The 16,969-nt window shown below is 36.4% G+C and overlaps 1 protein-coding gene across 6 annotated transcripts in view; it reads left to right on the top strand.

Annotated features, from left to right (window-relative positions):
* LOC136837212 (uncharacterized) overlaps positions 1–16,969 on the top strand; it is a 189,832-nt gene that overhangs the window by 161,186 nt on the left and 11,677 nt on the right. For all 6 annotated transcript variants that reach the window (XM_067101889.1, XM_067101886.1, XM_067101888.1 and 3 more), the window contains one exon: positions 10,766–10,964. In XM_067101889.1, coding sequence (XP_066957990.1) covers positions 10,766–10,964 — 199 coding nt within the window. The remainder of the gene's footprint in view (positions 1–10,765; positions 10,965–16,969) is intronic.

The raw sequence follows: 16,969 nt of genomic DNA, 5'->3' as shown, positions 1-16,969 counted from the left end.
GTCGAGTCAAAGTTGACTGAAGGTTGAAATTTTGGCATTTATTGTGATTTATATGAAAATATTTCAAAACTGATAAAAGCTACAACCATGAGTTATTTATTGTTGTATTCTACATGAAATTGTGCACATTTTCATATATAAAACTTTATGTAACGGCTAATATAAAACTGCAAAAATTACGACAAAGTGACTAAAGAATTTCTGAGATTGTAAGAGCCTGACGCCGTCTCTTCCAAACACGTGTATGTTTGTGTGTTCGTCGTCCATCAGAGTGGTGAGACATTTGGCGTCTTCACAAACAGAAACATACACGCAGTTTGATACAGAAGATTCATTGGAACATTATGAGTACATGATTAGAATGATTGCATGGCAATGCAAGTAGTGGTGATTGTACATACATCAAGACAACAATGGTTAGGGAGAAACAGACGGAAATATTGCATGGTTGAAATCGCGTTCCTTTAGAGAAAGAAAACGAGATGCTCTTGTTGTCTTGTCCACTCCGATGGACGATGAACACACGTGTTTGGAAGAGACGACGTCAGGCTCTTACAAGATTTTCAGCAGAGTTAGCACGGATGTAAGGAAAAAGTTTTTTTCAAAAATTCACCATAAATTGAAATATTGTGCTAGAGACTTCTCATTTGTTGCAAAATGAAGGTAAATGATTGAATATTACTAGAATGTAAGAGTTTTAGCTTACAATTGCATGTTTTGACCATTTCAGTCGAGTCAAATTTGACCGAAGGTTGAAATTTTGTCACTTATCGTGATTTATATGAAAATATGTCAAAATTGATAAAAGCTACAACCATGAGTTATTTTTTGTTGTATTCTACATGAAATTGCACACATATTCATATATAAAACTTTATGTAACAGCTAATAGAAAACAGTGCAAAAATTACGACAAAGTGACTAAAGAATTTCTGAGATTTTCAGCAGAGTTAGCTGATGCTTTCTTTTGGGATAAGAAAGAAATTCGCGCATGTGCAGCTGGGTTATGCTTGTAAACAAAACAGCGTGATCTGTGAACTCCCAGCAACCCTCAAGGCGCATGATTTAAAATTTTTCGCAAACGAGTCCTATAAGTATTTTTCCGCAAATATTTTAAAAACTTTTTGTAGTCGATGTATTTTACATCCACTTGGCACCCGACAGACAACTTTTGTCGACGTAAAATACGTCCAGTCGGCGTTAAAGGGTTAAGTTTGCTAAAACTTGTGGAATTCACAGTTTTATATGGGTCTCCATGTTCTGAGCTGACTAGCAACAAGGCCTCATTTATTTTAGCTCTTTCATCTGTTATTCCCCCAGAAATTATACAACTATCTGCGTCTGCTAGCCAATGATTTACAGTATAGGATTCGAGTCTACTTTTGTCAGGATTTGAATCATCCACCTGTCCATGGAAGCGTGTGGCGGTTGTTATTACTGCCGCTTGATTCATAGTGCGAAATTGTAAGGTGCGAGTATTATTAGCATTGTTACTATTATTATTACTGTTAGTAGTATTAGAATGATTAACACTATTTTGGTTCTGGTTAGTTGTGTTATTATTGTTAGTATTTCCTTGCACTACAGCAGAGTGGGAATTTAGTCTGGAATTTCGGCTACGTCTAATTGTCGACGGTTTTAAATTGTTTTGTGAATGTCTAACAGTGTTCAGTAGTTCATCAAATACTCTTTGCATGGCCAGACAAAAAAATTATTCAGTCAGAGTACATCAGTTATATAAAAAAGAATTTGTTATATTGTACCAAAATTAAAAGAATTTGTCAAATTGTCACAGTAAAAAAAATTAAATTCTCTACTGAGATCAAGTGCACAAGTAAAGCCTCCTTCAGTACACAAAAGAAATTCTTATATGAAACTGGGCATCATATCAAAAGTTCATCACAATGAGTACACAAATTTATATATAACTCCTCAAATAATCATCGCCAACCGAGTGAGAAAAAAAATAACTAATTCCGTATCTAAATTATTTACTAAAAATTAATTATCATAGAGAGATTAATACTGGTATTTATGCAAAAGGAATTTTATTCACTAGAGAGGGTTTTCTTAATTTTCAATCTTATAGAAAGATGTAAAAAAAAATATCTTCACTTATTCACACATTAAGAGAGAGAGCGAACAGTATGTTCATTTCTCGCTGACTTACTGTGGTTGTTATGGTGACACCGCTAAGTTGTTGTATTTTCGTTGTGAGTTTTTCGCCGCTGTAGCTTCGTAAAAAATTCTCTACATCTGCGTTGTTTCCCAATCACTTCGATGAAACTTCGCAAACACTGGGCTTATTATGGTTGTTGGGGTCTTGCTCAATTTGTTGATGGTAACAGTTCTAAATGTGTTTTTGTTTCTTCGGAATGTACCAATACAGTTTTTATTCACACTGGATCTCGACGCTCCCTTGTAAGATTCTATTTCTTCATATAAGTTTGCTCGCTGCCAAAAAATCTAAGTTCGTTTTGTAGAATATCGTTTCACTATAACTTAAATAATTGCACTAATAATTTCATTAATGTTCGTTTGTTTCGTCTCGCCTTCTGGATCCTTTTAAGCTGCCACCATTTGTTGTGCCTTTCTTTCTTGTTATATGTTTTTAGTCTCTCACTTACCTTGTTATTCTTCTATGTGTGTCCACAGCGCCTTGCTTTCTGCAACTGTTATTTTTCTGAAGATAAATTATTTTGAGTATTGATATTTCTCAGGAAGGCATATAGAGACGAGATCGGTAATTTCTTCACTTTAATAAGTACTTAGTATTATAAAGATCAGTACAATATTAACAGGTTACAGTGGTATAAACAAAATCACTCTGGAGTAATTAACTTGACTCAGTCTATATGGGGAACACGAAAGCGAGGGGAGACGTACTCTCCCTTAACCCTTTAACGCCGACTGGACGTATTTTACGTTGACAAAAATTGTCTGTCGGGTGCCAAGTGGACGTAAAATACGTCGACTACAAAAATTTTTTTTAAATATTCGCGGAAAAATACTTATAGGCCTAGTTTGGGAAAAATTTTAAATCACGCGCCTTGAGGGATGCTGCGAGTTCACGGATCACATTGTTGTTTTGTTTACGAGGGTGACCCAGCTGCACATGCGTGAATTTCTTTCTTCTCCCACTAGAAAGCATCAGTGATGCATCGTCAGAGAGCGATTTCTTGATGCGTTCGTGTTTTGCCGAACTTGTGCAAGTGTTAGCGTGTTTGTTTTTTTTGCGTAGGCAAAAAATCTTACATTCTAGTGATAAGCAACAAACGGGAAGTCTCTACAATATTTCGATCTATGGTGAATTTTTGAACAAACTTTTTCCTTACATCCGCGTGCGCTAACTCTGCTGAAAATCTCAGAAATTCTTTAGTCACTTTGTCGTAATTTTTGCACCTTTTTCTATCAGCCGTTACATAAAGTTTTATATATGAAAATGTGTGCAATTTCATGTAGAATACAATAGAAAAATAACTCATGGTTGTAGCTTATATCAGTTCTGAAATATTTTCATATAAATCACGATAAGTGCCAAAATTTCAACGTTTGGTCAACTTTGACTCAACCGAAATGGTCGAAAAATGCAATTGTAAGCTAAAACTCTTACATTCTATAATATTCAATCATTTACCTTCATTTGGCAACAAAAGGGAAGTCTCTAGCACAATATTTCGATTAATGGTGAATATTTGAAAAAAACTTTTTCCTTGCGTCCGCGCGTGCTAACTCTGCTGAAAATCTCAGAAATTCTTCAGTCACTTTGTCGTAATTTTTGCACCGTTTTCTATTAGCCGTTACATAAAGTTTTATATATGAAAATGTGCGCAATTTCATGTAGAATACAACAAAAATAACTCACGTTGCAGCTTTTATCAGTTTTGAAATATTTTCATATAAATCACAATAAGTGCCAAAATTTCAACCTTCGGTCAACTTTGACTCGACTGAAATGGTCGAAAAATGCAATTGTAAGCCAAAACTCTTACATTCTAGTAATATTTAATCATTTACCTTCATTTTGCAACAAACGAGAAGTCTCTAGCGCAATATTTCAATTTATGGTGAATTTTGAAAAAACTTTTTCATTACGTCCGCGTGTGCTAACTCTGCTGAAGATCTCAGAAATTCTTTAGTCACTTTGTAGTAATTTTTGCACCGTTTTATATTAGCCGTTACATAAAGTTTTATATATGAAAATGTGCACAATTTCATGTAGAATACAACAGAAAATAATTCATGGTTGTAGCTTTTATCAATTTTGAAATATTTTTATATAAATCACGGTAAGTGCCAAAATTTCAACCTTCGGTCAACTTTGACTCGACTGAAATGTTAAAAAATACAATTGTAAGCTTAAAAATCTTACATTCTAGTAATATTCAATCATTTACCTTCATTTTGCAACAAATGAGAAGACTCTAGCAGAATATTTCGATTTATGGTGAATTTTTGAAAAAACTTTTTCCTTACGTCTGCGCATGCTAACTCTGCTGAAAATCTCAGAATTTCTTTAGTTACATTGTCGTAATTTTTGCACCATTTTATATTAGCCGTTACATAAAGTTTTATATATGAAAATGTGCGCAATTTCATGTAGAATACAACAAAAAATAACTCATGGTTGTAGCTTTTATCAGTTCTGGAATATTTTCATATAAATTACGATAAGTGCCAAAATTTCAACCTTTGGTCAACTTTGACTCAACCGAAATGGTCGAAAAATACAGTTTTAAGCTAAAACTCTTACATTCTAGTAATATTCAATCATTTACCTTCATTTTGCAATAAACGGGAAGTCTCTAGCATAATATTTCGATTTATGGTGAATTTTTGAAAAAACTTTTTCCTTACGTCCGCGCACGGTAACTCTGCTGAAAATCTCAGCCGAACATTTTAGAAATTCTTTAGTCACTTTGTCGTATTTTTACACCTTTCTTTATTGGCTGTTACATAAAGTTTTATATATCAAAATGTGTGCAATTTCATGTGGGATACAACAAAAAATAACTCATGGTTGTAGCTTTTATCTGTTTTGAAATATCTTCATATAAATTACGATAAATAGAAAAAATTCGACCTTTGGTCAACTTTAACTCGACCGAAATGGTCGAAAACTGCAATTGTAAGCTAAAACTCTTACATTTTAGTAATATTCAATCATTTACCCTCATTTTGCAACAAATGGGAAGTCTCTAGCACAATATTTCGATTTATGGTGAATTTTTTTAAAAAACTTGTTTTTACGTCCGCACGTTAAGAATTCATGCATCATTTTGTGATAATATTTTTTCTGTGTTGCTTTGATCGTTTTATAATTTGTTATATACCAAAATCATCGCAATTTAGTGTACAATACAACGAAAAAAAACTCATTAGCTTTAACTGTTTTGCTCACAGCGCGATTTGTATACAATTATATACTGTATGAAATTTTTTTTTTGCGCTGTCATATATTCCAATATTTATATAGGATAATGATATTTTTTCTCATTTCTGATGGTTGCATACTAAACTTCAGGCAGTGAGAAAAAAAGGAGCCAAAAATGAACTCTTAATCTTGAAAACTAAGCGTGCTGTGATTTTTTGAAAAAAACTTTCTTTCCGCGTCGGCGCTAACTCTCAAATTGTGCCGGCATACGGGAGACACTTTTGTAAATAGACGCTCAGCGTTTAAGGGTTAATGGATGCACTTCCAATCTGCTGCTCTCCTGTCGCTCTCCTGACTGTTGAACCCCTGGAATTGTTGTTATCTGCAATCTCCACCTCCTTTTGGTCCTATTGGAAGGAATTATCTGCAAGGCCTCCCCTTCAAGCAGTTGATTGGGAAGGACAGTAGTGGGTGTGATTCAGATTTCTCCTTAGTGTACTTGATTGGAGATGGTCTTAGGAGGGGGTGTGAAAGACCCCTCCCTAGCATGTTTGATTGGAGGGTGTTGAAGTACATCACTTTTTCCAGCCCCAATTTCCTGGAATTTCCATGAAAATGCCTCCTATTGAAGGTGAAGAAATAGATTTAAAAATGAGAAACCATAGTATACCAATTGGCCAAACAGCAAAATTTTTGGGATTAGTGTTTGATACTCACTTGAACTGGAGAGTCACATTCTCATATGTAAAATCTAAAAGTAAAAGAGCATTAAATCTAATTAGAAAACTATCGAACACTACTTGGGGAGCCAATAGACATACCCTTACTGTACTGTATAAAGCAACAGTTCTGTCCATCATTGATTATGGAAGCGAAGGATATGGCTCAGCATCTGACGCAGCGCTGAAAATGTTAGACCCTGTTCACAATGAAGGCCTTAGAATATGCTCAGGAACCTTTAGATCATCACCAAAATTATTGTTACAAGTTGAATGTGGTGAACTGCCTTTGTCTCTCCATAGAGAGCTAGTAACAATGAAAAGTACTTTAAGAATTCAAACTAGTGATTCTCCAACCAAAAAATTATTTGAATTAAAAGATGTATTTATAAATAACCATCCACCACCTTTCCTAATTAGAGCTAGAAGATTGTTTGAGTCGCTGAATATGAATATACAAGTGCTTTTAATAGTAAAATCACCTCTTCCCTGGACAGTGAATAAAATGAGAATTTGCACACACCTTAAGTATTTATCAAAAAGTAACTCATATACACCAGAACACCATAGACAACATACAATAGAGCATATAATCCAAAAAGGTCCACAGTACGCAATATATACAGATGGATGTAAATCAGAACATGAGTGGGATATGCTGCAGTGCCCCAAGACAAAACTTATCAGTTCTCTCTTCCTAATAATGCTTCTGTATTTACAGCAGAACTGCATGGAATTGCATCAGCTATAAAAATAATTAGAGAATCATCATTCAATAATTTTGTGATTTTTAGTGACTTGAGAAGTGCAACCATTCGGAAGGGCAGTTGGAGAATTTCTGTCGATATGTAGGACATGTACTTTCACGTCCTGGTACAGTACATCCTCAGCCAAAGTATCATACACGCTTTGTCTTGTAAGCTCTATGTTTTGGTCTGAGTGCAGCACCACTCTGGGTGTTGGTGTCTTTAGCAGGATAGAATCATCTGCGTGGTATCAGAGGTCTCCTGTATTTGGATGACTGGTCAGTTCTCACCAATTCGTTTCAACAATCTTGAGGGCTGGGAATTTTATTCAATGTTGACAAGTCTGTGCTTTTTCTGATCCAGTCAATTGTTTACCTGGGATGAACATCGACTCTCTCTATGGGGTTTTTCTGACAGAAAGGTTGATAGACAATATTCTGGAACTATTGAGAGAATTTGAATGGGTCTGCCTCTAGACCTCAAGAATCCAGAGCTCACATTGTCCTCAGATGTCTCGGCAGCAGAGTCGGGCCATTCTGAGAAACATTTGATGCCAGGAAGTTGGACTAGAGAAGAGCAAGCTGCTTACAAACAACATATAGCTTTTTCTGGTTTGGAATGGTCTTACGCAAGCAGAAAATCTAGTCAGAGACAAGATACTCACAGTCTTTTCTGATAATTCAACCTCTGGAGTCTTACATAAGGAGGCAAGGACACAAATTGAGAGGTCAGGCTAGCAGAGAAACTTTCTTCTCCTTAGGACAGGGTCCAAAACATCATTCCCCTACCTGACCCCATGGAGCCTGTCAACTGTCTGTTATGAGCTGGAGATACAATCTATAGCAATAAAGATGGCTGTAAGTAAAATAAAGTGGCAAAGCATGAGGTTCATCATATAAATGCAAATTGAAATGTTGAAGGTACTTGGTGTATAGGGGGAAGAATGGCTACTCAAACTGTTAAGAACAATCAGGAAAGATGACTGGGAAGAAAGTCTGATAGTAAATTTGTTTAAACAGAAGGGAGATTTTATGAAGAATGGTAATTAAAGAGGAATCAGACTAACAGAGCATTTGTTTTAAAAGTGATACCTTTTTGATAAGAGGTTGCAATGAGTGTTGAAGACTGGAAAATAGCTGTACAGTTTCATTAGAGGGAGAGGTACAGCTGATGCTGTCTTTTACAATCAGGCAAAGGAAAAGAGGCCAGAAGGGAACTGGAAGCTCTGCTGTGGATTTGATAGAATACTAAGGGAGGTAATGTTTTGGTGTTTTAGAGAAAGTAAAGTTCAAGAGTAGTTGGTTAGGTTGCTTGAAATGATGTATAAAAGAACAAGGACAACTGTAATAACAGCCTGTGTCAAAACAGAAATGTTTGCAGGTAGTCATTTGACATCAAGGATCAGTACATAGCCCATTTCTGTTTGTACTGGTTATGGATGTATCATAATAAGAGATTTGGAAGAAAATTTTGGAATTATTATTTGCATTTGATCGAGTGATTATGGTAGACTAAGAAGAATTGGAAGGAAGGGCCAGAGAGCAGCAGGAGTCTCTTGAATGTGGTGGTATGAAGGTAAATATGGGTAAAAGTGAGGTTACAATGTATAGCAAGTCAATAGGGGATAGGTTATATGTACAAGACAGAAGAGGCCTAAATTTTAAATAGGGAGAGAATTTCAAATGCTTAGGATCTACACTAAGCCAGGAGGGAGGGGAGGGTGTAAAGCTGAGGTTGAAAATTAGATAAACTCAGCTTGAGGGAAATTGAAGGAGGTGGCAGTGATAGTGTTTAACAGAAGAATGCCAGATAAACTTAAAGTATAGATCTATTGCACTGTAAACAGAGCAGTGATAATGTATGGTTCAGGAAGAAGGAACAGTAGCTAGAGCAAACAGAATTGAGGATTTCACTGCAGGAGATGCTGGAAAATGAACAAATTAGAAGTGCCAGGTAGTAAAGATTACTGATACGAGATAATTGAGACAGATGGTATGGGCATGTGGTAAGGATGAGTGATGAGGGTGCAAGTGGAACCTGTTATGGGTAGAAGGTCAAGAGGGAGGCAAAGGATTAGATAGATTGATACAGTGAGGGTGTATTTGGAAAAGGGTAAATAGGAATAGTTGGAGAAGACACATCAAGGCAACCAGCCCCTTAGCATAGGGATAGAGGTGGTGATGAAAAAGAAAACCAAGTAATAATGGAAGCATTGGGTACATCTATAATTGACATTAATGGTTGGCTTCCAATTTGTCCAGCACTTCTGGACCTATCTGCATGGGGAAAGATGCCCTATGTTTCCCTTGGACAACCTGGAGGTGCATGCCTTCTGTTCCTTCTCTCATAAAAGGCTGCTACTGGACAAGTTACACTTATCCTTAAGTGCAACCATGTTTCTCTTTGCTCCTCATGGGCTACAGTAAGCTTGATTTTTTTACTTCTTGGGTCTCCTAGTAGACTACCTAAGACTTCTCCCATCATGGTAGAAAGTACTACAACATCCCTGCTTCCAGCAACACTTACATTCATGGAGGCTATCAGGAAATGCTTCCACAAGAGAGGGTTTTCAACTGAAGCTGCATGAAAAGGTACAACCTCTGGGCTTTATTAGGCTAAATGGAATTTGTTCTGTAATGGTGTAGTCTGTAGGGGACAGATCCTCTTGAGGCCACTACTCCTGTGATAGCAGACTTTCTGCTGTGCTTACTCTAAAATGATATAAATTTGACCTCACAAGTATTCCAAGGCAGGGGTGATTTTGAACTCATTGAATAGTCTTCCAAGGACAACTAATGCTAATCTTAAAAAACTGCCTTTCCATTTACCCTTAGCCTTAGCTAGGGGGAGCTCCATGCTCTATCCAGTCACAGTCTTTATTGTTGTCTCCATTGGTCCTTTTTGTGGTGAAATATCTCTAAAGAACTTCTGCTTTAGAAATGGAGGTTCACATTTGCATTTGTCAGCAGTTTTCAAAAACATTCATTCTTGTTGGAGGAAAGTAATTTTTTAAGTTCACATTCATCCCCCAGTAAGTTAGCAGCATCTAGGTTGTGAGGTCAGAGCTATAGCAGATTAAGTCTTATTTATTTTATATTTTGCTTGAGAGACAACTCATAAGGGTATGAAGTCTTATTCAATTACTCATATGGTGGCAAAAGGCTGAGTTATATTTCAGCCTGAAGGTGGGGTTTGATGGGAGCTAGATTTGTTATCCGTTTCATCTCCATAGAGAATACCTTGACCTCTGTGCATAGATATATGGGGTATTTGTTGCTAAGTCTAGTAGCAGTGGTAAGCATTTTTATTTTTGTTAAGTACTTCGACACTCAAGTCAGAGTACATGCCAAAGCTTTACTAACAAGGTCTTGTCTATAGCACCCCTTATTATTCTCAAGGCTTCAGTTTTGCTAACTAACCTGTAGCCAACTAAGTTCATTGGTCCAGCACCCCTATGATTTCAGATCTCAGGTGAGTTTTTCAGCTACAAGTCCATACAACTTGCATAGCTACTCAGGCAAATGTAAAGAATGGTTTTTTCTTTTTTTAAACAAAAGTTTTAAAAACAGATTATTTTGTTACACAAATCCAAGCTGCAGCTGATTCAGATTATGCTGTGGATGACCAATTTTCAGTATATGAAAAAATTTATTTGTATTTCTTAAATTTTATGTAGCAATATTCCTTCAGCCTCAGCTGCATTAACTTTTCTCACCTGTTCTTTTTTTTTTTCCATCCTTGCTATCCAACTTCTTTAGTTACATTGTACCCCTATTCCCCCTGCCCCCTCAACTTATGAACAGTTCTTTTGGCAAAATCTGTTAGGTCAGCAGTGTGACTCACTGATCTGGTCAAACTGTTTAAAAAAAATTCTTATATGACTTACCCTTCAGAAATTTTACCATTTTATATTTTTCTTCTTACAGATGCTCACAGAAGAGAGAGAGGAAACTGCCTCCATGCTTGAAGAAAGTTTAGAAGTTAATGCTGTAAAAACATCAGAGCCTTGGATATTAGAATTTTCTCCAGCTGTAGATCAAGATATCCTAGTGAAATGGGGATTTACTTTTAACAAAAATAACCTGTGCTTACAGAATAGCATATCCATAAGCTGTGCTGATGAAGGTAAGATGCCCCTTATTTTAGGTAAAGGCAATATTTTTTAAGACTTAAGAGACTTACTAGAGGTAACCACTTTTAAATATTTCTTATCTTAAAGGTGGTTTGATTTGTCCAAGATGCCAAGGAAATAATACCCATTTATTCTGCTAAATACTTGATGAAACACTGGTAAGTTTGATCAAAAGAAAAATAAACAATGAAACTTCTTACGTAGAGACTTCCATGCCAGTTTACTAAAAAGAAATCCCCCTTTAGGTATTACAGTATAAGGAAACTGCTACTGAACTAAAAGAATTTAAAACATCTTTCCCTTTAGTCAGTCTGTTTCCCATTAATGACAGGCCAGAGGGAAAAAAGCAAGTGTGGTGAAGGTGATGAAGAGTTATCCTAGTCTCAAAAAGCCAAGTTCTCTGATCTGGACTTCTGATCCCACGTTGGTCAAGACTATTGCCTTTTGAAGGATGTGAGTTGTGGTCACACAGGGACTACTGAATTGAGGAGACAACTGGAGTTGTTGTAGGACCCTGCTGAAGGAACAGATAATAGAAGCCCTTGCAGGAGTAGGCAAAAACATCACAGACATGTAAATTGTGATTGTGGTGGTGGCAAGGAGTTTGTCCTTTTATAAGGTGGATCAGAAATTTCAGAATGGTTTTGATCATTATTCCATCCAGGCTTTAGTGTAGATATAATCCAACCACACTTGGCATTCAGACTGGTATTGTCAGGTAAATGAAACTCAGGTGTCTAACAGTGTTAGAAGACCAAACTTAGAAATTCCATGTGTGAAGGTCACAGCTCAGATAGGAGGATTCACATAAGGCTTTCACTTTTATTGCCTGGGATAGAACAGTGGATGATAGTTAGATTGATTTTCTTTTATGTTGTTCTGGCAGAAAAAACCATTGACTGGCCAGTTTGGGGCCACCAGGTAGGCAGTTCTGTTGAGGGTTAGCATTTTGTTCAAAATCTTAAAAATCTGGAAAAATAGAAAGGAAGATCACACTCCATTTGATCCAGTTGTATAGGGCCACATCTCTTGCTATTGCTTGAGTGTCCAGATATGGAAACTGATACATTGAAAGTTGATAGTTTTCCTGAGTAGCATCATCATTGCTGTCATATTGTTTAGGACCAGCAGGATGTGTGTCCCAACTTAGGCTTCAATTTTATGTAAGACAGGAAGACAGCCATCATTGCCATAAAATTGATGTGACACCTTAAGGAGCACACCAATCTTTGAATTTCAAGGAATGACCAAAATTGAGTTATTGACTGCTTGATGTTAAAATAAACATATCCTTAAGTGTTATTACTAAAAAAAAAAAAGGGTTTATTGACAATTTTGTTCAGCGGTTTTATCACTGTGTGAGCGACAAATTATTGCAAAACTTGTAATTAATTTTCTAATCCTGTTTAGTTCAAAATAATTGAATACTTGCATTACCCACTAAAATATCTCTGTTTTCTCTAGTGATAGCATCAAGGAAAATGTAAGATCAGCGTAACTCACTCAAAATTTCTTTTCCTTTTGGGACTCATGGACTCATCAAAGTGGCACCACACATTTACTGTGCCAAACAATTTACATAAGTTTTGTATTTCTTGACTTATTTTTACAGTTTTGTATTGACTTATTTTTACAATTTTATATTTCTTGACTTACTTTTACAATTTTGTATTTCTTGACATATTTTTATAGTATATGTAAATCAACATGCTATATACAGACATGCAAATGAATAGCAATCTTCCTCATCACCATTCACATGTATGAAATTTGTTATCGTAAATGAAATTATTTAAAAGTCAATTTATTTTTTGACAAATGGTAAAAATAGATTGAATGTTATGTTTTATTTTCTCAGGATATCTTTATATGGTCTCTATTCACAAATAAAATAATATGTAGGTATATGTCAGCATTTTCTTCAGATGTAGTGAAACAGTGTATTTTGTGAGTCATGTCACGCCTGGCTTTTTAGTGCATTTCTAAGTACAGTAAACCCCCCATATTCACCGTCTCACGATTCGTGGACTCACCTATTAGTGGATTTCTCTATGGAACATATATACGCATTATTCACTGAAAATTCACCCATTCATGGTATTTTTTACTGAGAAATATTCACTAATTACTGTATTATCATCTCATTTTCATGCTCAAATTATGATACTTCACCTTATGATAATTCGATTTTGTAATGGGTAGGCAATTAATACCGATACAACAATATTTATAAGATATTTTTAAATTTGACGTGGGCGCAGGCAGCAGCGTACAATCAGGCAGTGAGAGAGACCAAATTACAATAGACCAACTTCTTTTCCTCCAACTCCTTGTCCCATCTTCTAGTTAAAAAAGTAAAAGAGAATGATAAAAGTATTTTTAGTAACGTTATACTCTTGCATAAATGTGTACAATCATAAACAACCGAACAAGAAACTGTTGTTTTGCTTATCACCGAATTAGATAAAAACAGCCGTTTTGCTTGTATTTCAACCATCGTACGGAAATAAACAATTACTGTAGTTATAGTACAAATGACGTTAAGTAGAGTAAGACTGATATATTTTTACATTATACCCTTTTTTGGTAAGGATAAAAGATCGGCAAGGAAATATACTGCTAAATTTAAGATGCAAGTTGTAGCTGAAGCTGAGAAAACAATGTTCAAGCTGCTAATGACTATAAATTATCATGCATCGGCAACATGGATGAAACTCAACCATAATTAAAATTGGAGAGAAAGCATTTTAATCAAAACTATTGGGTATGAAAGAACACATTACTGTACTGCTATTTTTACGCCAATAAACGATAAATACATAAAGTTCGTATTATGATGAAATCAAGTGAAAATAGCAAACAGAATCTTGATTTTTTTGCACAAAACAAATGCCTCCAAACGGCCATGAAAAAAATAGCTAATTTAATTTCACAATGAGACGTATTTAAGCTATAATTCGACTTAAAAACACTTCGTATAATGAAAAAACCTTGCCCCATATAAATAAAGTATCCAGAGATTCATTTACGCTAACTAGAAGCAAGAAAAGTGCTCTGAACTGAGTTAAATACTGGCGAAATAAACTTACCGCTTAATCGATTTCCAAACCAAAACATTGATCGCTATGATCGCAATTTATAATACAAAAGCAGTATAAGAATATATACAATATTATTGGATGTAGTGAATTAAGGCATAACATTTTAAAAGATCCATGGAAAAGATGCATATTTGTTATGTTGATGTTTGTATAATATGATATGTGAATATAGAGTACAGTATAATGTAGGCTAAGCTACCGTATGTGTATACGATATACCATAGTGTAGGCTAAGCTAATTCTTGTTTATTCAATTTCTCTTTGTACTGAATTATCAAGAGTCACTCTGCATGAACCTCCATAATTAGCTGATATTAATAATTATTATACTGTGTATGTATAGAGTATACTTTATAGTGTAGGCTAGGCTGCCATATATGTATACATGGTACTGAATACCCTAGTGTAGGCTAGGCTATATCCGAGACACATTTTTTCCAACAAACACTGGGTTTTTTGGAACCTAACCCCATTGTAAGTAGGATAATACCTGTATAAGCATTTTTAGTTTTTTTTTTTTTACTATCAAAATAGGCAGTTCTAAGTGTTTTTAGAAGGGTTCTAAGTATTCGCGGGTTTTAGCTATCCACGGGGGAGTGTGGTACATATCCCCCGTGAATACAGGGGGTTTACTGTACATTTTTTTCTGTCATAATAGGAGCAAAAAAGATATGTATTATAAGAGAACCATATAAAAACTATATACACTGTGAGAATTGAAAAGACAAAAAAAAATTGGAACAAAGGGCAAGAGTCTCCATTGGAAATATGTCACAAATGTCAGTCACTCGAGAGGAAACCAAGCATGGAGCACATTTCTTTTTCTCTGATTTTGTAAATTTCAGGGGGTGTTTCATATATAAAGAAATACTCTAACTGCACAGATCAGCCTTCTACCTATTCAGGTTTCATAGTTATTACAAAATGAGCAAAAATTTTTTCTTTTGCTGTTTTCTCACAACTTGTATTTCAAAAAAGTAAATAAGTTTTCTGGAAAATAAAACTGTTGAGATGGCTGTTTGTCTCCATCTGCACTTTTTATGTCTGCCCTCAGATCTTAAAAACTACTGAGGCTAGAGGGCTGCAAATTGGTATGTTGATCATCCACCCTCAAACCATCAAACACCAAATTGCAGCCCTCTATCCTTGGTAGTTTTTATTTTATTTATGGTTGAAGTTAGCCATGATCATGTGTCTGGCACTGCTATAGGTGCCAACAACACAGGCCACCGCTGGGCCATGGCTGAGAGTTTCATACAGCATTATACGCTGTACAGAAAACTCGTTGTGTCGAAGAAACTTAGGCACATTTTTTTTACTGGAAAACTTTATAAACATGGAGGATGAATTTTAGTGATTTTCTAACGTAGGATATTTTGGACATTAGTTGTTTAATAAGATGTGAAAATTTAAAGCAAATCCATTCAGTCATAAAGTAGCAATGCTCATGAACTTTGTAATGGGGCCTTATGGCATCGATGGGCACCTTAAAACTGACAACCATCTCCCAGCTACTTGATGGTCCTCCATAATTATATGCATGTCCAGGGGAGTCGGATTGACCTTTTTGGTGAAAGCGTAAGAGACCGCATCGCGGTCTTCCAGGCGCACGTTTGTGTGTGCGTCATGCATCAGAGGAAACAAGACAAAAGGAAGAGCATCCTGTTTTCTCTCAAGGAATGCAACTTCTACCTTACAATATTTCCGTATGTTTCTCCCTAACCATTGTTGTCTCGATTTATGTACAATCACCACTACTTGCATTGCCATGCAAGCAGTCCTCATGCAACTGTTCATATGTGGAATTTTCTGGCCTTTCCGTTGATATATGTTTTATCATTGTACGTTTATGTCTCTCACAATCATCATCTATTTGTCTGTCAACAAACACAGATGTCTGAAACATTACCTCTGTTTTGCCCTGTCTGTGTGTAGAAACTACTTTGTGGCTTGCACCAGCTAATTACAACTTCGAAGATTCTGTACATTTATTCAGTAAGGAACCACCAATAAACCAGACAACACCCAGCCTGTATGTCACTCAATTTGATCCTTAAACTGGTGACCCCGGAGTGACCAGGAGGAGCCAATGGCAGATGTCCGACCCAAGATGATGACCCATGCGCCAACGAACCCTTCGTCACCTCCCTGACTCACCTTCCTGTTGTTCCCGATTCCCAGTAGATGTCTGACCCTCCGAGATGACCCACCCCACCACAGAAACCCTGGACACCTCCTCCAGGCAGCCTGCCGCCGCCCACGAACTCGTACCAGATGACCTGACCAACAAAGGAGTGACGTACCCTTCAACCCGCTACTGTCCTCCTCGAGTTCCTGCTGGCCGGCGCCGCCCTTCAGCCCCCTACCCACCCAAAGCCCAAGCCCTTCGCGCCTATTCCAATTGTCAGCAAGACAATTTCTGCATCGGGGCCTTGCTTGTGGGGGGAGTATTGTAAGAGACTGCATTGCGGTCTTTTAGCTGCACATGTCTGTGCGTCATCCATCGGAGGAAACGACAAAAGCAACTGCATCCTGTTTTCTCTCTCTCATGGAATGCAACTTCTACCGTACAATATTTCCGTCTGTTTCTCCCTAACCATTTTTGTCTTGATTTATGTACAATCACTGCTACTTGCATTACCATGCAAGCATTCCAGTCATGTACTCATAATGTTCCACCAAATCTTCTGTATCAAACTGTATGTATGTTTCTGTTTGTGAAGACACCAAACGTCTTGCCATTTCACATATATTATGCTACTGCATCGTATTCATTAGTCTGTCTCGAATCTCATGCAGCTGTCCATATGTGGAATTTTCTGGCCTTTCCATTGATATATGTTTTATCATTGTACATTTATTATGTCTCTCACAATCGCCATCTGTTTGTCTGTCAA

The sequence above is a fragment of the Macrobrachium rosenbergii genome, chromosome 58 (assembly GCF_040412425.1).
Source record: "Macrobrachium rosenbergii isolate ZJJX-2024 chromosome 58, ASM4041242v1, whole genome shotgun sequence".
Taxonomy (NCBI): domain Eukaryota; kingdom Metazoa; phylum Arthropoda; class Malacostraca; order Decapoda; family Palaemonidae; genus Macrobrachium; species Macrobrachium rosenbergii.
The sequence above is the reverse complement of the archived record's forward strand: the minus strand, read 5'-3'. Positions and strand labels throughout refer to the sequence as shown.